This window comes from Podarcis erhardii (genome assembly GCF_964252035.2).
Source record: "Podarcis erhardii genome assembly, chromosome: 9".
Lineage (NCBI taxonomy): Eukaryota > Metazoa > Chordata > Lepidosauria > Squamata > Lacertidae > Podarcis > Podarcis erhardii.
The window spans coordinates 75,540,986-75,563,727 of NC_138512.1; the positions used below are offsets into that span (position 1 = coordinate 75,540,986).

Genomic DNA, 22,742 nt, shown 5'->3' on the forward strand with positions numbered 1-22,742 from the left:
GCTTATCTTGGGGAGAGAAGAAAAATCGCCCTTAAAAGGGCTTCCTTTGTTTAGACAGCAGTGGTTTCTTTGGTTGTGATCACACAAATTAGATCTTCCCTCCGGGGTCCCCAGTGAGAACCGGAACTTCCAGGGGGGCGAGCGAGGGATGGGGCAGGAAGGAGGGAAGACTCACCGATGACCCCGTCCGTGTTTTCGTCATTGAGGGAGCCAAAAGCGATGGAAGGCAGGAGGCAGGCGAAGTACAGAAAGATCATGGTGGTGATATATTTGCCTATGGCTTTGTTGTTGCCGATGATGCCTAAAACAAACCCCAAAGAGCAAAGTGAAGAAAGGGGGGGGCGAACTCCACATGGATCGAAGCGCGCTCGACGCCAAAGCTGTAACCAAAAGGGCAGACCCACACTGCAGGAGGAAGGACTGGACAATCCCCTCACGGTCCCTTCCAACTCTATGGTTCTAATAAGAAGCACATGGACAACAAGAGTCATCCCATTTAAGTGGGGGTTGGCTGGGACAGTGGGACAGTCCTACTGGACTAGCCTCTGCTGGTTTGGAGACTTCCCTGAGTGAATCTGCTGCTATGCTTCACTATCAGTGGTCCGTAAACAGTTTGGGGGCCACTGCCCCTTAGTTCCATTAATAATAATAATAATAATATTTATACCCCGCCTTTCCCGGTTCAGAAAACCGGGCTCAGGGCGGCTAACAACAAATCTAAAACACTTAATTGATGCTACAAAAAACAGCATAAAATACGGTATAAAACATGAATAACAATAAAATCAAAAATCAATTTAGGAGGGAAATCCACCCAATAAACATTAGATGATCACCAGAGCTAGCTGGCTAAATTAGTTCTATTTCGGCCAGCGAGGAGACCAGGAGAGAATTAGCTGTGGGATTCCAGAGCGAGGAATCTTTATAAAAAGGGGAGGGGGAGGGAAGGAAGGGGAATAAAAGATAAATGCATCCCTGGTGCCCCCTCCCCTATAAAAAGCATTCTTGTTTATAAAACCCTATAGAGGAAAGAGCGCGCATTACAGTTGTACCTTGGATCCTGAACGTCTTGGTACTCAGATGTTTTGGCTCCTGAACGCCGCAAACCCGTAAGTGAGTGTTCCGGTTTGTGAACGTTTTTTGGAAGCTGAACATCCGGCGCAGCTTCCAATTGAGTGCAGGAAGCTCCTGCGGCCAATCAGAAGCCGCGCCTTCATTTTCGTACTGTCTCAGGAGTCGAATGGACTCCTGGAACATATTAAGTTCGACAACCAAGCTACCACTGTATTCAGAATAGCGGTTTGCACGATTGATAGCAATGCGATAAAATTCAAATCGGTAACAATACATTGCACATTTATTCAAAATCCAATGAAAACTAGTTGGTTTAATTCGTTAAAAAAAATTTGATGAACCAGCTTTTCAAAGTCCGGTAGTCATTTGAACCTTGTGAGCAGCCCCCACCATGTCTCCTTGCCTCTTAGTGGGTAATTCTGCCCCCCACCCCAAAACCCCCCTCTGTTTCACTTTATACCAGGTCATCTTAAATTCCTGGTCCAAGGCAAAACCCACCATTGTGCAGCCACCCTCTTTTTCATGTTGGGTTTGCGCCCACTGCAAAATCTCTAGCAAATGTTTCCAATTATAACGTGGCGTGGGGTGGCAGGAAGAGACCAAAAAGCCCTTAGGGGAAAACCTGATGCAAACCAAATCTTGAACACCCTGTCGCCCTGGCAGCCAACCTCCAGGGGTTTACATAGCGCTGTAGGAGGCTTAGCAGAACGTATGATGAAATGTCAAAAAGGAAAAACATGCAGCAAAACGGCACCTCAAAAACGGCTTTGCTGGCTTGCTTCAAGGGCTGGCATTTGCTTCCCTGGACGCGAGTCAATTATTTTATTTTAAAAATTCTCCAAACAGACAAAGGCAAACCAAACATGGACCCATGCTAAAGCATCACAGAGGCTCCTTTGGGGAGGCTGGTGGGCGATTGATTCCTGCAAATAAATGAACCCCTGGCTTGTACACTCATGTACAAGGAGAGGACTGAAACTAGCGGGAGGGAGGGGAAAAATAACTAGCAGCAGCTGAACCAGAATCTGCCTGCTGTTCCTGAATTTAACAAAGGGCAGAGGGTCAGAATGAAGGATTTCATTCTTACTTGGCCAAAGACTGCCTGCGAAACAGCTGAATAAGGCTCTGCTATGTGTGCGCGCGCGCACACACACACACACACACACACACTCGTCCTTGCTGAAGATAAGATTTCTTTTTAAGCAGAGGAAAATACTCCCAGGCGAGGAAGCTAAATTTGAGAAAATAAACAGAACACCCAGGGGATTCCAATGGCTCTACAGCTTCTATTCCTCATGGCTATTATATCTCACAGAGAGGATGAGACATGTTTGCTCCTGGGAGACACACACACACACACACACACACACACACACACTTTTAATCAAAGCGTTCAGTTTTTGCCACAAATTTGTATTTGCACACAGCTGAATGCACACCACATCTTATTCCTTACATGCTGAGTTTGTCTGAGTGTTATTTTAAACTATGCTCAATAGTCTGGGTGTTATTTTAGACTATGCTCAATAGATGTGTTTGTGTGAGCCCTTGAGACTGGAGCTTCCAGCTCGAAAACACGCTGACAAACAAACATTATCCCTGGGGGAGATAAATGTCGCTTTTGAATTTTTTTTAAAAAAATATTTATGAATTCATGGAACATAGCCTTATGCTGAGCCAGACTATTTGTCCAGCCTTGCAAATAGGTGCAGAGAAGTTGCTAGCCCGTAGAGCATCATTTTTCCATCTAGCCTGCCGTGGGCTGGCAGCGGAGGAATTAAGAAGCACCATGCCTCTTGCAGCAGCTCCCTGCTCTTCTATACTAGGTAAGGGGAAGGGGGCTTTCCTCCTCTTCCAGACTCTCTGGTTTCTATTGCTGAGTTCACAGAGAGATGGAGCACCCCGACTCCCCTCCACTAGTTCTGCTCACACCTGTAAGCTATTCTTGCCACCTATGACTACCAGGCAAGCGCTCCATCTCTAAATGCAGCTCCCACAAAAAAGAAAGAGCAAATCTGTTAGTTTTGGTTTCTCTCTGTTTCTTATTTTAAGTTCAGTTCTCCATGTTTCCTTATCTATTTGCCTTTTTTAAAAGGTCCCCATGAAAATTCATCAGCACATGTGTTTTTTTAAAGTGATATATGCATCTTTAACTCAAGCTTTATCCCAATGTATGCATTTCTGAATGCATCACTCAGTTGGAGAACCTTGCAAAATTCAGAGAAGTGCGAATTTCGAAAGATGGCGGCATCCTGGCTCTTGCAAGTGAGAATGACGAAGGTTCGCCTTTAAACGCAAACCGAATTGGATCGCCCGCCTGTCCCCAACTACGCATGTTGAACAGCTGCAGTATAATGGAAAGAGGAAAGATCTGTGCAGACGGATGCTCACTGTTTTGCAGTCCTTGCCAATCGCGCTCCTTGCAGAACTGCAAAAACACAAAACTCTAATTAGGTGACACAACACCCGTGTGAAGAAAACAAGGCAGGAAGTGACAAATTCAAGGCTAGCCTTTGGCAGGGAAGAGGCAGCAGCATCCATCACAGCAAGTCTCTGCTCCCGGTGATCTCACCACTCTGAAGTACAAGTGTTTGCTTACGACAAACATGGTTCGCCCTCACTTATGGAAACGACTTTGGCTGCAATGGGCTCCACACTATCTGCTCTGAAACTCTAGCTCCAAGGGACTCATTCACACTGTAAGAAAGTAGCAGGAGACTGGGAACCCTGTTCTCATCCCATCTTTTTAAAAAGAGAGAAACAACTAAAGAACTGATAGAAAACTGTGGCCAGAATGAAGAGAAAGAATGCCAGAGAGGCCGAGCAAAGGGAGATGCATATTTTGAAGGGCAAAAAAGACGGCACATTTGACGACTTTTACTTTTAACTGTGGGTTAAACCACAGAGCCTAGGGCTTGCTGATTAGAAGGTTGGTGGTTCGAATCCCCACAACGGGGTGAGCTCCCGTTGCTCAGTCCCTGCTCCTGCCAACCTAGCAGTTCAAAAGCACGCCAAAGTGCAAGTAGATAAATAGGTACCACTCCGGTGGGAAAGTAAACGGCATTTCCATGGGCTGCTCTGGTTCGCCAGAAGCAGCTTAGTCATGCTAGCCACATGACCCGGAAGCTGTATGCCGGCTCCCTCGCCCAGTAAAGCAAGATGAGCACTGCAACCCCAGTCGTCCACGACTGGACTTAACGGTCGGGGTCCTTTTACCTTTAACCATGAATGGAGACTCTCCTTCTACATACCTATGATAAAGAGGACGTGTCCAGGAAAAAGAGGACATATGGCAACTCTCACTGGGAAAGAATCATGGTGTTGCAAGGGAGCCTGAGAGCCTCTAGCCCAACCTTCTGCTAAATGAGTGCAGGATGCAACAACAAGGCCATCCACCCTCTGCTTCATAGGTGCCAGCTCCCTTGGGCCCTGGGTGCTCAAGCACCCACAAAATTTTCCATGAAGTGGCTGGGCACCCACAAATTTCGGCACTAGGGCATGCATGCTGCATGGAACCCATGGCCCTGGGCACCCACGTCATGGGGCCAAGCTGGTACTCCTGCTCTGCTGAAAAGTTCCCACTTCCAGAGGCAGGTCGTTCTACTGTCCGACAGCTCTTTTCTCTTAACGCTTAACCAAGATCGGCCTCCTTGCAATCTCCACCCATTAGTTCTAGTCACGTACACAGGAGCACCAGGGAAGCAAGTGTGCTTTGTCCGCTGCCTGACAGCTCCTCAGATATTTGAAGAATTCTATCGGGTTTCCCCTTAATCGTCTCTCCTCCAGGCGAAAACATACCCAGCTCACCGTGCCCAACTCAGCAGGGGCGGCGGGAGAGCGAGAATGCAGCCTCCTCTACAAGGAATTAAGTGACAAGTACACATTCCCCGAAGTAGGCACATGCTATCTGGAAAGACTTTAATCAGACCTTCTTGGGAAACTGCACACTTCGAACCAAGAACTCTAACGCTATGCGCGGCTGGGAGCACATCGTGCTCAGCGATTTTCCCATTTCTAAAAGCAAGCATCAGAATTCTCCTGCTGTACACACTGCACCATTTTTTAGTCCTTTTGGCTACGAAGCAAAATGGTAGTGACTCAAAGCATTGGGTCTTTTCCTGGGGTCCTGCGTACTTTGCAGGGGCACCCCTCTTGGGACCACAACATGAGATACAGAGCAAGGTTTCCCAAAATTGGCTGTCCAGCTCTTTTTGGACTACCACTCCCATCATCTCCAACAACTGCTTCTTCTAGCTAGGGATGATGGGAGTTGTAGTCCAACAACAGCCAGAGACCCAACTGGGGAAACCCTGATCTATAGTAAGACCTCGGCTCAAAAGCCTCATTTCTACTGGCAGAAAGGTTGGGGACATGGAGTAGAGACTTCTCCACAATTTTCCAGAGAGGCTAATCTGAGCCTAGCCTTGCAGGGAAAAGGAAGAGACTTCTTACTTGGGAAACTTTTTTATTTGGTATGTTAAACTTGATTAGAACACGTATCTGGCTTGTTTCTTCAGATACCACAGTTGACTTATGACACTTTTACAACGCACACATTTCTTATGTTTCAAGCTACTGGCTCTCACTTTTAGGAATTTTGCAAGAGTTGCAAGCTGCACAGGACTGGTGGGATATTAAATCTGTAAAGAAATATACAAAAAATTGGGCAGGTATCTGCAAAATCAGATGGGTGATTTTGTTCTCCACTCCATCCTTCTGGCCTCTACATAAATCATTCCTCAATCTCTGAGGTACCTCCATCTTCCTTAGTCTCTGGAGGGGCTTGGGGGGGGGGATCCCTATAATTTAAATTTTCTAATCAGATTAAATGGTGTGCAGCCTTAGTGATCATTGTTGGAAAAGCAGAAGAAATAAAGTTAACTACATGTTTGGTGGAGTTGTGATGAGATTAGAACTTATTGGGAGAAAATCTTAAATTTATCAGAAGATATGGTTAATTACACCATACCTTTAAATCCATTACAAGTTCTGCTGTGATACCTGCAAAATGATGTTGGTCCAAAACATTTTAATCTTAAGGAAATCTATGAAGAACTGTAAAAAAGTTGTTAGATGCTAAATGGCGCTGATCAGAAGCGAAGCTGCCAAAGCGTATAAGACGACCCCCCAAATTGGCAGCTGCCAATTTGGGGGGTCATCTGATACGCCCCGTCGCCTAATACACCGGAATCTATGATACATAACATCAATATATTATTTCTGCAAATTCCCCACATCTAACCCTAACCCCGCTTCACTGGGTGGCTTCCTCCTGGCGCGGAGCGGAGCCTGTGGCCCACTGCAGCCATACCTGGCGTATAAAACAACCCCCGACTTTTTAACCTCTTTTCCGGGGTTAAAAAGTCGTCTTATATGCCGGAATCTATGGTACAAGGCTGAAGGTGTATGGCAATTAACATGTAGTGTGAATTAACTGGAAATAATAAAAAATAATAAAAAATTAATATAAAGTCAAAAAAGAAAAAAGAAAAAAAGAAAGAATGCGGAAAAGCAGTTGCCAAGAGGTGCTTGGCTGTGGAATTGAGCCCATGGTGCCGGACCCGGGAAGAGAAGTGCCACAGAGGAGCTACACCCCTCCAAACAACATTCCCAAGAACTTGGATTTCATAGGACAGGTGTGAGTCATTGAAGCCCCAAATATACACTCTCAGTCGAGAAACCACAGCTTAGTGCTAAGCCACATGGATATTCAAGGAATTAATAGCCTCTTTGTGGCTAAAGTTCTCTGCAGGCCCAAAGTCAACAGCTAGCATGACCACACCACGGGAAGCCTGCGGGCCAAATCAGGCCAGCCAAACCTATCCAGCAAAAGTGGGGAGGTTCTGGCCCATGGGCCTAATTAAGCCCAACATGGGGCCCAATTTGACCCATGAGCCTGTTTTCCCCAACCATGCCCACGTGCCCCACACCCCATCTTATACAGCCTCCTCCCACTAATGCGCAGGTTACGTTCTGGGCCCCCACACTCAAGTGAAATCGTGCAGAGTGGGGAGCATCCTCTAAAAAAAGCTTCTAAATGCCTATTCCCAGCTGTTCTCCCGCTCTCTCTCCAATCCAGACCAAAACATCTAGAGTTGAAGCTCTGGGGCTGGAAGGACGTTGAAGGAGGTGCTGGAAAACTGCAGCTGCTGCGCTACCACACAAGCCGGCTGTTAGGTGGAGAGGCTGAGCAGCCTAAACAAAGCCCCACCGAGCCCTGAGCCCCTTCTCTGCCCTCACCGATGTCCTCTTCAGGCTCGGGGTGTGTGTATGTCTTCTCATGAGGACAAGGACTCTCTAGCTTTCTCCTGCCATTTCCTGGTATAACAACAACAACAACAACAACAACAACAACAACAACAACAACAACAACAACATATTTATACCCCGCCTATCTGGCAGGGTTTCCCCAGCCACTCTGGGCAGCTTCCAACAAAACACTAAAATACAATAACCTATTAAACATTAAAAGATTCCCTAAACAGGGCTGTCTTCAGATGTCTTCTAATAGTTTGGTAGTTGTTTTTCTCTTTTACATCTGGTGGGAGGGCGTTCCACAGGGCGGGTGCCACCACTGAGAAGGCCCTCTGCCTGGTTCCCTGTAATTTCTCGCAGTGAGGGAACCGCCAGAAGGCCCTCAGCGCTGGACCTCAGCGTCTGGGCAGAACGATGGGGGTGGAGATGCTCCTTCAGGTATACTGGACAAGGCCGTTTAGGGCTTTACAGGTCAGCACCAACACTTTGAATTGTGCTCGGAAATGTACTGCTTCCATGGATTGATTGATTTCCTGGCCTGCACGCAAACACGGTCACACACAAGTTGACTGCGCATTAATGGGGGGGACACCTGTGCATGACATCAGGCATGGGGCAGGGAAAAATATGCCTCCTAACGAAGAACCAGAAATGCCAAAACGCGCTCCCAATTGGCAAGGGAGGGCTTGCTGTCGCTGCCAATCAGCTGGTCGGCGGCGACAGCAAGTCCTGCAGCAACCGGGCGCAAGGCAGTGTTCCCCGCTGAAAACGACGATGAGCAAACATCCTTTGCCAAGGAACTGCCTCCTATAATACTGAAGAATGCTTGCCTGCTTTCCTCCCCCTGGTGCCTTTCTGTTGTACTGTCACTCTTTGCCTACATACAGCTGCCCTATCAATATTATTTTTAAATAAACCTGATCATGCACTGTATAAGGAACATGGAGGTTTCGACTGGGGCACAGTTAGCCCCATGTGAACAGCTGCGGTACCGGGTGCATGGATGACCCAAGGCATTGGCCAGAGGGTGGACTGCACCAACCCCGCAAAGCTGTTTCAAAACTCACCTACGGCTGTTGTATGGCTGTTATCGCAGCTCAGCGAGCCTCAGCTTAGTCACAGCGAGGAGGCAGGAGACTGCCTGGAGACTGCCTGGAGCCCCGCGTAATCTGCTCTGAGCTTCCCAAAGAAAGAGAGGGACGTGCGCGCAGTAAATAAAAGGAAAACAGAGAAAGTATCGCAGGCATTTATGCCAGAATCAGCTCTCGGCATTTCTGAAACAGGCCCCTTCGCAAGATAAATGGCGAACTGCCGATGAAATTGTCGACAGTCAGACAAGGCCGGTAATAGCTTCTGCCTAGGAATCGTACCCAAATTTAAGGGAAATCACGTCACTGAGATATATGTACATAAGCAATAGTGCTCTGTCCAGAGCATGCAATGACTGCTTTTCTTTGCATTCCCACAAAGCTATTTAGGTAGAAAATGGCAGCCCTGCAGAGCTCTCAGGCAATCAGGGAAAGGGATGGATGGTACATGGAAGGGCACAGGCTGTGAATGTGAAGCCTCTCATACAAAGCTGCCTTTATACAGAGTCAGACCATCATTCCATCTCCCTCAGGTGCCAGGAATCTGGGCCCCTCCCGATATTGCTCAACCCCCACCAGCCCCAGCCAGCTCTCACAAGCCACTCTCGCGTTCATAAACCAATAATTTAGAAACTTTCGCCACTTTGTAACGAAGCTACGTTTTACTGCCTGCGCAACTTTTTCTGAATGCTGCATGGAAAATCACATGAATATGACCTTTGGAGAGTCTGTAAGTAAACCATTTTAAACTTACCAAATGTTTGGTCTTTTTCTTTGCTGGGGGGAGAAGGAAACTTTGGAACATACTTGAAAGGGTATATCTTAAGGGTCTAACAGCCTATATTTCCAAATTTGTTCTGCTGCATATTTTGTGACTTTAAATCTCTGCTGGGGTCCTCTCACAAAAGAGTAATTGCCCCAACCTTCGATCTTGGCATTCAGGGTATTATCCTTTTCATATCAATTGTTTTCCTTGAAGCAACAAAAACAACACTAAAAAATGCAATCTTTAGGGGGGAACGCTTTGCAAAAATGCGATTAGACAAAATAGCGTAAAAAAATGTGTACTGTAGGAGAAATATGCGCTAAAACACTGATTATTATTTTTTAATGACTTTAAAAAGAAAAACTCCACGGAAAACCGAAATTAATGAGAAAATGAAATTGACAGAATTGCCAATCTCTACTCTATGGAGACATTAGTCATCATTTAGCTTACATAAATCTTAGGCAGTCATTTAAAAAGCGCCAGCAGTACTATTTTGCCAAAAACAAGGATGAGAACTCTAGTTCTGTTGGATTTTCCCTTGCTTATGAATGAAAATGTGTTTCTACATGTGGATTAGCCTTAGTGGATCAAGGAATTTATCTAAGGCACCAGCCTTGGCTGAAGACATCGGGAATAATCTATAAGCCCAACACTCAGGATCCTTCCTGGTCCAATGTGTGACTGTCTTTCAGAAACAACAGAGCTACTGCAGAGATTTCCCTGCCCTCCGATAAAAAGAAAAGAGTGCTCTTTAAACAGGACATGGTGCTATGAGGACCCCAGTCAGGCCGGCGTTGTCGTAAACAATGGCTCACCTACCATCAGTAAAGTCCAGCGCGTACACTGGAAACCTTCGTGCGATGTCATCAAAAATTCCCTTGCCAACATTGAAGAACTCGTGGAGCTGGAGAGAGGAAGGAAATGTTATGTCAGTTCAAATGCTCATCTATTGTTGAGAGAGGAGAGGGAGGCTCGAGCCGCCTGCCACGAGACCTTTAAAACCAACGGCTTTCCTTTAAAGGCTATGCAGAGGAGATGCTAAATCACAGAATCGTAGAAGGGACCCGAGGGTCATCTAGACCAACCCGCCGCTGTGCAAACGAGGCAATGCACGTGGTTTGGCAAAGCGGCCACCCTGTCTCAGCACCTCCTAAAGAGGCAAGAAAAGGGATCTTGGCCTCTATTGTGTGCGCCATATTTGTAAAATGGCTTCCTATCTCTCCCGCTCCCAGAGGCATAGCAACAAACGAACGTGTTTGCATTAGGGGATGTCCTGAAGTAGAGGACCTTATGCATTATATCTTGTGCTGCCCCTTACATAATGAAGCAAGAGAACGATTTTTAGCACCTGTAATGACAAGGTCCCCTGGCCAGAACCCCTCTGACATGATTTTATATTTCCTCGCAGACACAGATAAGTATGTGACCTGGTGTGCAGCACTCTTTGCAACTGCCGCTAGGAAAATTAGAGCAAATTATATAGCCAAGGTAGCCACCAACTGTAAAGGAGGTGAATTAATTTGACCCTATCTACATCAAGCTGTGGGTAAAACCTCAGCGCCTAGGGCTTGCCGATCGCATGGTCGGCGGTTCGAATCCCCGCGGCGGGGTGAGCTCCTGTCTTTCGGTCCCAGCTCCTGCCCACCTAGCAGTTCAAAAGCACCCTCAAGTGCAAGTAGATAAATAGGTACCGCTTTATAGCGGGAAGGTAAATGGCGTTTCCGTGTGATTCGCTGGTGCCGGCTCGCCAGAGCAGCTTCGTCACGCTGGCCACGTGACCCAGAAGTGTCTCCGGACAGCGCTGGCCCCTGGCCTCTTGAGTGAGATGGGCGCACAACCCTAGAGTCTGTCAAGACTGGTTCGTACGGGCAGGGGTACCTTTACCTTTTTACATCAAGCTATATTCTATCTTTATCACCAAACTCCGAATATAATTGCACACTGTATTAATTAACATTCTTTTTTAATATATTAGTGGCCATGTGGTGATTTTAGCCTATACATTTTATTGTTTAATGTCTGAACCTGTATATTCAGATACTTTTATAGCTCTGTTTCAAGTAGGTAACGTCTTGATAATATAAATGTTTTAAGTTTTTTGTATTAATCCAGCATATTTTCTTTTGAATGATTCTGTGTATATTGCGTCAGCCTTTGGCTATGTGCAATGAAAGTGACTGACTGACTCTCTTGATACTGTGCAGGGAGGAGAGGAGGCAGCCGATATACGGGGAGGGCCTTCGTGCAGGGCTCCCCCCCTCTTGCCAACCAGCAGTCAGATAAATGTTCACTACACAAGATTTTGCATATACAGCCGTACCTTGGAAGTTGAACAGAATCCGTTCTGGAAGTCCGTTTGACTTCCAAAACGTTTTGAAGCCAAAGCGCGGCTTCTGATTGGCTGCAGGAGCCACCAATCGGAAGCCACAGAAGCCCTGTTGGACATTTGGATTCCAAAGAACGTTCACAAACCAGAACACTCACTTCCGGGTTTGTGGCGTTCGGGAGCCAAAACGTCCGAGTACCAAGGCGTTCGGGATCTAAGGTATGACTGTATGCACTACCTCTGGAATGGAACCCCCATGTTTGATGGGACTGCACTGTTGCACAAATAAATAAACGTGGATCTGGTAACAATATGGGAAATAATATAACTAACCAAGGTCAGCTGCAACTACCCATGCATTTGAGGAGTCACAAAATTAATTTCTTTGTGGCATGCAGGTTCCATAAAACAGTACCAAATGTCACCGAATCTGTCTGTTTCCTTTTCTTACTTTCACCGCTTCCAATACAAAAAACCATGCTTGAGGTCACATCCGCACCGTAGATTTAAAACACACAGCTTCTCCCCTCCCCAATAAAAAAGAATCATGGGAACTGTAGTTTTTTAAGGCTGCTGGGAATTGAGGGATAAACTACAGTCCCCAGAATTGCAAGGTAAAATTTGGAGGAGTGCAGATTTTGAAGGACAGCTGTATTTAGGTGCACGTATTGTTTGGGTAAGTGCGAATTGGGAAAATTTGCCTTTGAATGGGAACAGGATTGCATTTCTCTCCCACTCCTAGTGGTCGGAAGATAGTCTCTTCCTGGGTCTGTACGCGGCAGCTTTGCATGTTTCCGACATACATTTGGGAACAAAAGGGATGCAAAGTGCATCTGTCAACACCAGCTTCCAAAACCCAGCAGGGGTACTGGGAATATGCTGTGGCATTTGCTGCCAGCCCTCCATGGCCCTCGCCTGCCCCCTCGCTGCTTGGCCCCCTGTCTGTCCCTTCCAGCCCTTCCCTGCCTTCTCCCCATTACGTCTCTCCACTTGCGGGACAACTTGTTACAGCAACAGGGGTTTCTAACCTCTGCCCCTCTTCTCCCTCCAGGGAGAAAATTCATTTTTGTGCCTTTGTTTTGAGACACAATTGTCTACAGGGCTGGTGGCAGGGAGAGGGTAGGTTTAAAGTGCAGGATGATTTGAGCAGAGTTTAAAAGGGCTATTTTTAAGATTCTTTCTTTCTTTCTTTTTAAGTAGCTCTCAAAGGAAGGAGCAAAACAGCTTCCAACAAACTTGTCCTGCTGTGACATGCGAGAAGTTGATGGCGTTACAGGGCAGAAAAGGGAGAAGGGAAAGGATTGTGACCAATTCAGCAAGGGGGCGGTTATACTTTTTTTGATCCACTGTGATCCACTATGCACCTTTATCATGCCCATCTCTATTCTTAACTTGCTTTTCACTCAGCAGAGAAGTCCTGAACTTTTTTTGGTGGGACTTCTCTTCATACAATGGACATATGGGACTTTGAGGGCTGGATGAGCTCTGCCGACCCAGGATGAGAGACCTGGACCTCGACTCTGAGGGGATGCCCAACTCCCTGTCAGGATTTACGCAACTTTGGCCTCTTTGGACGAGCATCTGGTATTCATCTCAAGATGATTTGGCTTTATAAGGTCCACCTGAAACAGTGGACCTTTGCCACACGTACCTTGAGGGGCTTGTGGTTGTGTACTATGTGTCCGTCGGCCATTGCCGATGGCCTCTGGTTCACGACGGTCAGCAGATGACGTTGGTGAACCAAAGCCTCCTTGAACTCTTCCTCCGTTTTCGTTTCTAGAAGCTTCTGCCGGAAGGTTATATCTGAGAACATTGTGGCAAATGTCCGGCCCACTTCGGTTGCAGTTTTGGTACTTTTCTGAGGGGTGGAAAACAGGACACATCCATGAGTGGTTTGGGTTACCTACACCACAGCTTGAGTTTTATGTTATACCTTAGCTCTGACAGGTTAAACTGATCGACCGTGATCAACAGGTAGATCCCTGGGTGATCCTGGTCGATTGCGGCATCCTTATCGATCACTGGATTGAAAAAACTGGGGAATGAATGTCTCTACCCCCGCCCCTCTTGCTCTGCCCCTCCGCCTCGTCCAGTGGGCGTTGTTTGGCGCTTTCTGCTGGCGATTGGGAATACAATGATTTTTTTTGCGCTGTGTGCATTCGTTAGCGGCGTACTTTAAGGTGAGCGATGAATGTCACCCCTGTCCTTAAAAAAAACTGAACGACTCTGGTCAATCCTCAATAACAATGGGTAGATCACGGCCCATATTTTTATACTGGGAGTAGATTGCAGTCTCTTGGGAGTTGGACGGGCCTGCCTTAGCTGATTTTGGATGTGTTGCTTCAGCACAATCTGCGAAAACCCAACCTTAATGAAACATTATTACAGTGGTGCCTCGCAAGACGAAAAGAATCCGTTCCGCGAGTCTCTTCGTCTAGCGGTTTTTTTGTCTTGCGAAGCAAGACCATTGATGGCTTAGCGGATTAACGCTATTAGCGGTTTAGCGGCTTTTAGCGGCTTAGCGGATAAGCGGCTTAGAAAAAGGGGGGAAAGGGGGGGGAAACCGCAGGAACTCGCAAGACATTTTCGTCTTGCGAAGCAAGCCCATAGGAAATTCGTTTTGCGAAGCACCTCCAAAATGAAAAACTCTTTCGTCTAGCGAGTTTTCCGTCTTGCGAGGCACTCGTCTTGCGGGGCACCACTGTATTATTTATTAAATTTATATACTGTACTTCATCATAAAATCTCAGGGCGGTTTGAAGAATAAATCTTCGGGAACATCAGACATCAAATACTGGGAAAACCCAGCTGCGATCAAACCAAGAGAAGTTTGCAAGAGGTTGAGTCATGCCACACCCACAGCCTTTAAGGGCACAGTAGACAGAATCAGGTCTGGGAGAAATAATTTTCTCTGATAAATCAGACCAGTGGTCCATCTACTCCAGACTCCCCCTGAAGCTGTAGGTTCCACATACAGTGGTACCTCGCAAGACGAATGCCTCACAAGACGAAAAACGCGCAAGACGAAAGAGTTTTCCGTTTTTTGAGTCGTTCCGCAAGACGAATTTCCCTATGGGCTTGCTTCGCAAGACGAAACGTCTTGCGAGTTCTTGCGAGTTTGTTTCCTTTTTCTTAAAGCTGCTAAGCCGCTAATAGCCGCTAAGCCGTTAATAGCTGCTAAGCCGCTAATAGCCGTGCTTCGCAAGACGAAGAGACTCGCAGAATGGATTAATTTCGTCTAGCGAGGCACCACTGTATCCATAATGAAAGGCGGCAATTGATAAGACTTCTCTTCCACAAATTTGTCTGGCACCCTCTAATCTAGTGGTCCTCACATACAGCTGGAAATCAGGAGTACTGTTTTATTATTTCATTCATTTAGGACAGGTCTTTCTTCAATGAAGGGTGGCATCAAATTCCAGGTCAGTTTGCAGATAATATAATCCAATCGACATAAAAGCACATTAGAACCATAAAACAGACAGCTGCTAAAACAAATATAGTGGTACCTCGGTTTAAGAACAGCCCTGTTTACGAAATATTTGGTTTATGAACTCCGCAAAACCGGAAGTAGTGTCCCAGTTTGTGAACTTTACTTCGGTCTAAGAACGGAAGCCGAACGGTGGAAGGCCTCATTCGGGAAAGCGCACCTCAGTTTAAGAACAGCTTTTTTAAAAAAATGGACTTCCAGAAAGGATTAAGTTCATAAATCGAGGTACCACTGTACTGAAAACCTGGTAAACACTTGGGCACTGTACTCTGTGTTTAGGGGTGATTTTAAACAAAATCCCACTTCAATGGGTTTATGGAATGGTTTGTGTTGGTCTTGGACTTTTTAGAAGAAGGATGAGAAACCTGGGGCCTTGCAGTTGTTTTGGGGATCCAACTGCCATCAGCCACAGCTAGCATGGCTGATAGCCAGGGATGATGGGAATTGTAGTCCAGGAACATATGGGAAGTTCCCCATTGCTGTTTTGGGAAAACAGATAAATATTATGCACAAACCCAGCCCGTCAAAAAGAAAATACGTCCCCACACAAACATGTATAAAAGCCTAAATTGGCATTTGAATATCAAAATTCCACAAAATAGAATAGCATGAACGAAGTACATAAAACAACTCTGTATCATGAACGCTCATTTGAAATTGGCCCAAATAACTATGCCAAACGTGTTTCAACCATAATAATGTATTTATATGTATTTTTAATCTTTTGTTGGAAGCTTCCCAGAGTGGCTGGGGAAACCCAGCCAGATGGGCAGAGTATAAATATATTGTTGTTGTTGTTGTTGTTGTTGTTGTTGTTGTTGTTGTTGTTGTTGTTATTAAACATGTTTGGTTTAGTTATATTTAGGTTGATTTGACTTCCCTCACAATGAGTATCCAAGTTCGGTCACTTACAATTTGTTCATGTTTATGATATAACTAGTGGATACAATTCTCTTTGTTTGTGGGGTTTTGATGTTCAGATTCCAGTTGCATTATATATATTGTAATGGTTCTAGGGGTTGCTCGTGCGTAAATCGACGCCACACCTGGCTGGGTTGCCTGGGTGAACCCTATTCTGTCCGGACAGCCACTCATCCGTGGCTGTCTCAATCGCTGGCAGAATCCGTCAGTGGGCGTTTCTTGAACTTCTTCCAGCAAAGAAGCTCTTTGACGCCTAGTCTCCTCCTACTCTCCCTGCGCGGAAGCCTTCTGCGCAAGGAGGGCGTGGGCAGCGGAGGACCCGTGCTCTCCCCGCTGGTCTCCGGCGAGGAGTCATGGAGCCACCTCGTCGATTCCCCCATCTGCCCCCCTTCTCCACTGGTGCTACGCTGATTTCCTTCCCCAGAAGATGGGCTGCTTCTCTCCCTCCCGGGACGCTCTCCGGAATCCCTCTGGAGCCCTCCCTCTCCCTCTGGCTCCGATGGCAGTTCCCTGACATATATATAAATAATACCATACATATTCTTATATTCTGTTATAATGGCATGTCAAGGGATAAGACGAAAGGCACAGGATTTATTATTATTTTTAATCCTGTTTTAAAGAAAAACAATGTCCGGCCTCCTGTTTTAGCAGGATTCCAAAAATAAAATGGAGGAGGAGCTCAACCCTACCATTTTCGGAGGAGCAAGGACCAGAATGACGAATCGCACTTCACAGGAGTTCTCCCCCCAGTTCTGAGGCCTTTCGAGGCGGCTGATGCAAACATGGCGACGCTGAAGGGATTTTATAGTGCAACTGTCAAAAAAGAGAAGAATATTATCAGTAGTCGAAGCAATGCACAGGGCAGCAGACCGTTGCCTTCAAAGAAGGAAATCAGGTTCCTAAGGAAGGGCAGTAGGACTCTGCTATCCAGTGGCGTAGCGTGGGGGGTGCAGGGGGGGGGGTCGGCTGCACCGGGCGCAACATCGGGGGGGGGGGGGGCGCGCTTGCACTCACAGCTCTCTGCCCCTACCGGGTTAGGGGGCGCAAATTACTTGCCTTGCCCCGGGTGCTGACAACCCACGCTACGCCACTGCTGCTATCACAGACGACCGATGGAGGAACGCATGTGGACTTGTAACTTTGAGGCGCGAAAGATGTGCAGGCACCTATGAGGATAGTGTGTTAAATCCATTGGCCCTCCAGATGCAGCTGGACTGCAGCTTCCATCATCCCTGGCCACTGGCCATGCTTGCAAGGGATGCTGGGCGTTGTAGTTCAGCAACATCTGACAGGCCCAAGGTTCCCCACCTTTTAAAGTTGTTTTTTAAAGATTTCTGTAAGGTTTTAAATGACAGATTTTGGCATTTGAGCGGAATAATGCTGGGGTAGCAACGATACATTAAGTGCTAGGTGCCCATCTATCCAATTAACAAGCAAACAAAGAAAAATATATGCCTGTTCTAGCCATGACATTCGGAAGCACATCAAAGTGCAAGTAGATAAATAGGTACCGCTCCAGCAGAAAGGTAAACAGCTGCTCTGGTTCACCGGAAGCGGCTTAGTCATGCTGGCCACATGACCCGGAAGCTGTATGCTGGCTCCCTCGGCCAATAAAGTGAGATGAGAGCCGCAACCCCAGAGTCGGCCACGACTGGACTTAACTGTTAGAGGTCCTTTACCTTTTTTTATATTGACACCAAAGAAAAGACTTAGGTCTAACTGAGTTGGTTACGAACTGTTGTTGTTTTCTGCTAGCAAAAATCTGAGTGTTTAACCTTAGAGGGATGGGTGAAGGGATGAATCACTCGAGCTGGGTTGGCCACCAAATGGGCCATCTCTTTAATGCAGAGGTGAGGAGCCTCAGGCCAAGGGAACAAATGCAGCCCCTTAGATCTCTCTCCCTGGCCTTGCCTCCACCCCAGCCACTTGTGTTATTCCCAAGCCAAACCTCTCATTAGCCTTCCTTCTCCCCTTCCTCAAGGAAACTGGACTTAACTGTCTGGGGTCCTTTACCTTTTTTATCCATGACATTAAACTGAGCAACTAAGGCGTAAGACCATTTCATGGATCCCCCCTTCCCTTCCTATGAAGAAGGTCCAGAGTAATAATAATAATAATAATAATTTATTACTTATACCCCACCCATCTTAAAAAGCATCTTAAAAAGCAGAGACATCTCCTTGCCAACAAAGATCCATATAGTTAAAGCCATGGTTTTCCCAGTAGTGATGTATGGAAGTGAGAGCTGGACCATAAAGAAGGCTGATCGTCGAAGAATGGATGCTTTTGAATTCTGGTGCTGGAGGAGACTCTTGAGAGTCCCATGGACTGCAAGAAGACCCAACCGATCCATTCTGAAGGAAATCAGCCCTGAGTGCTCACTGGAAGAACAGATCCTGAAGCTGAGGCTCCAGGACTTTGGCCACCTCATGAGAAGAGAAGACTCTCTGGAAAAGACCCTGATTTTGGGAAAGATGGAGGGCACAAGGAGAAGGGGACGTCAGAGGACGAGATGGTTGGATAGTGTTCTCGAAGCTACCAGCATGAGTTTGATCAAACTGCAGGAGGCAGTGGAAGACAGGAGTGCCTGGCGTGCTCTGGTCCACGGGGTCATGAAGAGTTGGACATGACTAAATGACTAAACAACAACAACACCACTCCACCCATCTGGATGGGCCTCCCCAGCCACTCTTGGCGGATACAACATCTCTCAAGAGCCATCTCCCCTCGCCTGCCTCCCGCCCTCAGTCTGAAAACACATGCATCCTTTCCTCAAATGTGAGGCATTAGCCAGCCAATCAAAGAATGGCCGCTGATTAAAGGAGTTGGATGGGGCTCCACCAGGATCTGGACCAAAACTCGCACTTCCTTTTCCCTGCACACATTTTTCTTTATCAACACCTCCGTAAACATCCTGAGCCGAATTGCTCAGAGCAAGATTCCCTGAGTCTCGGACAAAGTCTGCCAGAGCTGAATTAATTCCTTCCACCCAGGTGCCATTGGTTAGCACGTAAGTGAATGCATATGAGAGTTTCCGAATGCTGAAGGAGGCCCCTTTCTGATCGACACCTTGATAGTTAAGTCATGCAAATGAAAGCCACCCGCGAACCGTAACAAAGGCAAGCTCATTTCCATTATGTTGCTGAGGACGGTTAGAGAGTTTCTCAGGCATGCAAGATATTCCGTTTCTCTCGCACGGCCTGTCTCCGCTGCCTTCTTTCTTTCTGACCCAACTTTCTAAATGACCCGTCCTCCCAAGAGAAATGCCAAATCTCTCTTAGTCTGGATATCTTCTCGCCAACAAAAATACACTCAGAGGGGGCTTCCCAGTGTCCAGGCAGAACGGCTAACAGATTGAGGTTGAATCCTGACAAGACAGAAGTACTGTTTTGGGGGGACAGGAGGCGGGTGGGTATGGAGGACTCCCTGGTCCTGAATGGGGTAACTGTGCCCCTGAAGGACCAGGTGTACAGCCTGGGAGTCATTTTGGACTCACAGTTGTTCATGGAGGCACAGGTCAATTCTGTGTCCAGGGCAGCTGTTTATCAGCTCCATCTGGTCCAGTATACCTGAAGGAGCATCTCCACCTCCATCGTTCTGCCCAGACACTGAGGTCCAGTGCTGAGGGCCTTCTGGCGGTTCCCTCACTGTAAGGAGCCAAGTTACAGGGATCCAGGGAGAGGGCCTTCTCGGTAGTGGCACCTGCCCTGTGGAATGCCCTCCCACCAGATGTCAAAGAGAAAAATAACTACCAAACTTTTAGAAGACATCTGATGGCAGCCCTGTATTGGGAAGCTTTTAATGTTTAATAGGTTATTGTATTTTGGTGTTTTGTTGGAAGCCACCCAGAATGGCTAGGGAAACCCAGCGAAATGGGCGGGGTATAAATAATAAATTATTATTATTATTATTATTATTATTATTATTACAAGGTTAGACTGCGCCTCTTTCTTGCAGGGAGAAAGGTGCAAGACTCTCCTCCAATGCTTGCCGTGGGATCACATTCATTCAGTGCTTTACCAACTGCACTGGCTCCCGGTGGAGTACAGGGTCAGGTTTAAGGTGCTGGTTTTGACCTTTAAAGCCCTATGCAGCCTAGGACCCTCGTACCTACCGGACCGCCTCTCCTGGTATGCCCCGCAGAGGACCTTACAGTCCACAAATGACAACACTTTGGAGGTCCCAAGTTGCAAGGTGGTTAGATTGGTCTCAACTAGGGCCAGGGCCTTTTCAGTACTGGCCCCGACTTGGTGGAACGCTCTGTCATGGGAAACTAGGGCCCTGCGGGACTTGACATCTTTCTGCAGGGCCTGCAAGAAAGAGCTGTTCCACCTGGTCTTTGGTTTGGACTCAGTCTGGCCCTTATGTTTCCCTCCCCTTATGGTTTTGATCAATAGGCTACTTTTAAAATGAGGCTGCATTTTAAATTGTATTTTAACCCGTATTTTAATAAATTGGTTTTTGTCGTCGTCCTCCCCATTATGTTTTTATTGTAATTTTACTGGTGCTAGCCCCCCAAAGCCTGGCTCTGGCCGGGGAGGGTGGGGTATAAATAATAATTATTATTATTATTATTATTATTATTATTATTATTATTATTATAATATTATTATTATTATTATTATTATTATTATTATTAAATTATTTTTGATAAAACATGTTCTGGGGCTGAATCACAAAAATTGGAGAAGTGATTTCCAATAATGAAAAGCACCCAAAAACCTCAGCTTCAGGAACAGAGAGCGCTCCCAGATTCAGGAGCCTTTCTTTCAGGTTTCCAAGAGGCATCTGAGTGGTCAATGTGAGAATAGGATGCTGGACCAGATAAATAATAATAAATAATATATTTATACCCCGCCCATCTGGCTGGGTTTCCCCAGCCACTCTGGGCGGCTCCTAACCAAATATTAAAAACACAATACAAGATTAAACATTAAAAACTTCCCTAAACAGGGCTGCCTTCAGATATGTCCTTGGCCTGATCCAGCCGGCTTGTCCCATGTTCTTAACTGGTCCACAATGTTGCCATCAACCGATTGCCTATGATGGGATGAGCAGAGAGGGAATCTGCCTATGTTTCTCCCAGTTTCTCATTTTTCCAACTTTAAGTCCCGTTTTCCACATCAATTTGTGATCTTTTTTTTTAAAAGAGTGAAAATTCACCAGCATGTGAATTTCTCCGGGGGGGGGGTGTATGGAATTTCCCCTAATGCAGTGCATTTTCATGCACACTATTTGGCTGGCGAAGCCCACTGCAAAATTCAGCAATGTGCAATTTTCAAAGGATGCCTGTTTTTCGGGTTCATTATTTCAGGAAGTACAAATTAGGTGGGTTCGCCCTTACAAGTCAATGGAATAGTATTTCTCTCCCATTCCTGTGAAAAGATCAAACTACTCTGGTCCTAGCTGACCTGCATAGATCACCTCTTCATTTCTGAGCTCCATTCAAGTTGCTGGTTTTACCATGAAGGCCTTCCTTCTCCTGTTGCACATTCATCCTTGCAATTTCCACTCAACACCTGAGATCTTGCTCTGCGTTCCCTGGTTGGCTGAAGAGCATTGACAAATTGGTTCCCCACAATAATGCAAGGCATTCTCTGTACCTTCCTGCAGAATCAGCTGATTTGTCTATAACGATTTGTCAGTCAGAGCAAGATCACACATGCAAAAATACAATTTATAAGCCAGCGAAAGAAAGAGCAAGAACTGGGATTGGCTACAGCTCCACGCTAGGTGACAAAGAAGTACTACATAAAATGGCTTGTATAAACTCATTTGAAAGCCTGGAGACATCGATGCGTCAGTGCAGGTGGAAAACCTTCTATGACATCCCTCCATTGAGCTAAACAAACAGAACTTGAATATGATTTGCTCCAAGAAGCTAATTTCAATTCCCTGGAGTCGTCAGTGTGCTTAGATTTAATTGCACTCACACCCTCTTGTGTAAATTCATATTTATTGCCATGGAACGCTCCAGATAAATAGGCTGTTCAGTTCCTAGGACTATTTGGGTGTTAAGTCATCTAGCTTCGCAGATCATTTTACTCTCATACATATTCATCAGCAGAGCCGGCGAGTGAACCGAGAGGTGAGGAGCTAATGTACTATTTGCAATTTGCCATTTTGTTCTGTGTGTTCAGTGAGCAACCCTTTTCACCCTTAAAGGTTAAAATTCTGGAAGCTTGAGAGAGGCGGAGGGAATAAAAAGGAAAGATTTCTGTACTAGTTTTATGATTGTGTTTAAGCACACCTCACTTACTTTCTTTATGTTTGACTCAACGAGGGGCTCCTCTACATGCCCTACTGCAGAGTAGACCCTCCCCAAAAGACAGGCACTACCAAACAGAATGGAAAGGCTCCCCTACCATTAAAATAAAGTCTCTAAAGCACAGATGAGGAACCTGGGGCCCTCCAATAGTCTCCAATTCTCATGGACTGGGACAACGATGGGAGTTGTAATTCAACAGCGTCCGGAGGACTACAGATTCCTCAACCCCTGATTTAAAGGCTCTGAATGTGGTCCACTAGGAAACCAGTCGAAGATCATGGCCACTGGGCCCATCACCTCCTGGCAAACAGAAGGGGAAGAAATGGAGGCAGTGAGAGATTTTACTTTCTTGGGCTCCGTGATCACTGCAGATGGTGACAGCAGTCGCGAAATTAAAAAACGCCTGCTTCTTGGGAGAAAAGCAATGACAAACCTAGACACATCTTAAAAAGCAGAGACATCACCTTGCCAACAAAGGTCCGTATAGTTAAAGCTCTGGTTTTCCCAGTAGTGATGTATGGAAGTGAGAGCTGGACCATAAAGAAGGC

General features: G+C 46.4%; 1 protein-coding gene across 6 annotated transcripts in view; it reads right to left on the reverse strand.

Moving 5' to 3' along the window:
- The window catches only part of SLC4A11 (solute carrier family 4 member 11), a 252,993-nt gene that overhangs the window by 47,793 nt on the left and 182,458 nt on the right, over positions 1-22,742 (reverse strand). For all 6 annotated transcript variants that reach the window (XM_081876743.1, XM_081876742.1, XM_081876739.1 and 3 more), the window contains 4 exons: positions 16,616-16,739; positions 13,164-13,370; positions 10,006-10,090; positions 176-301 (listed from right to left, as the gene is read on the reverse strand). In XM_081876743.1, coding sequence (XP_081732869.1) covers positions 176-301; positions 10,006-10,090; positions 13,164-13,370; positions 16,616-16,739 — 542 coding nt within the window. The remainder of the gene's footprint in view (positions 1-175; positions 302-10,005; positions 10,091-13,163; positions 13,371-16,615; positions 16,740-22,742) is intronic.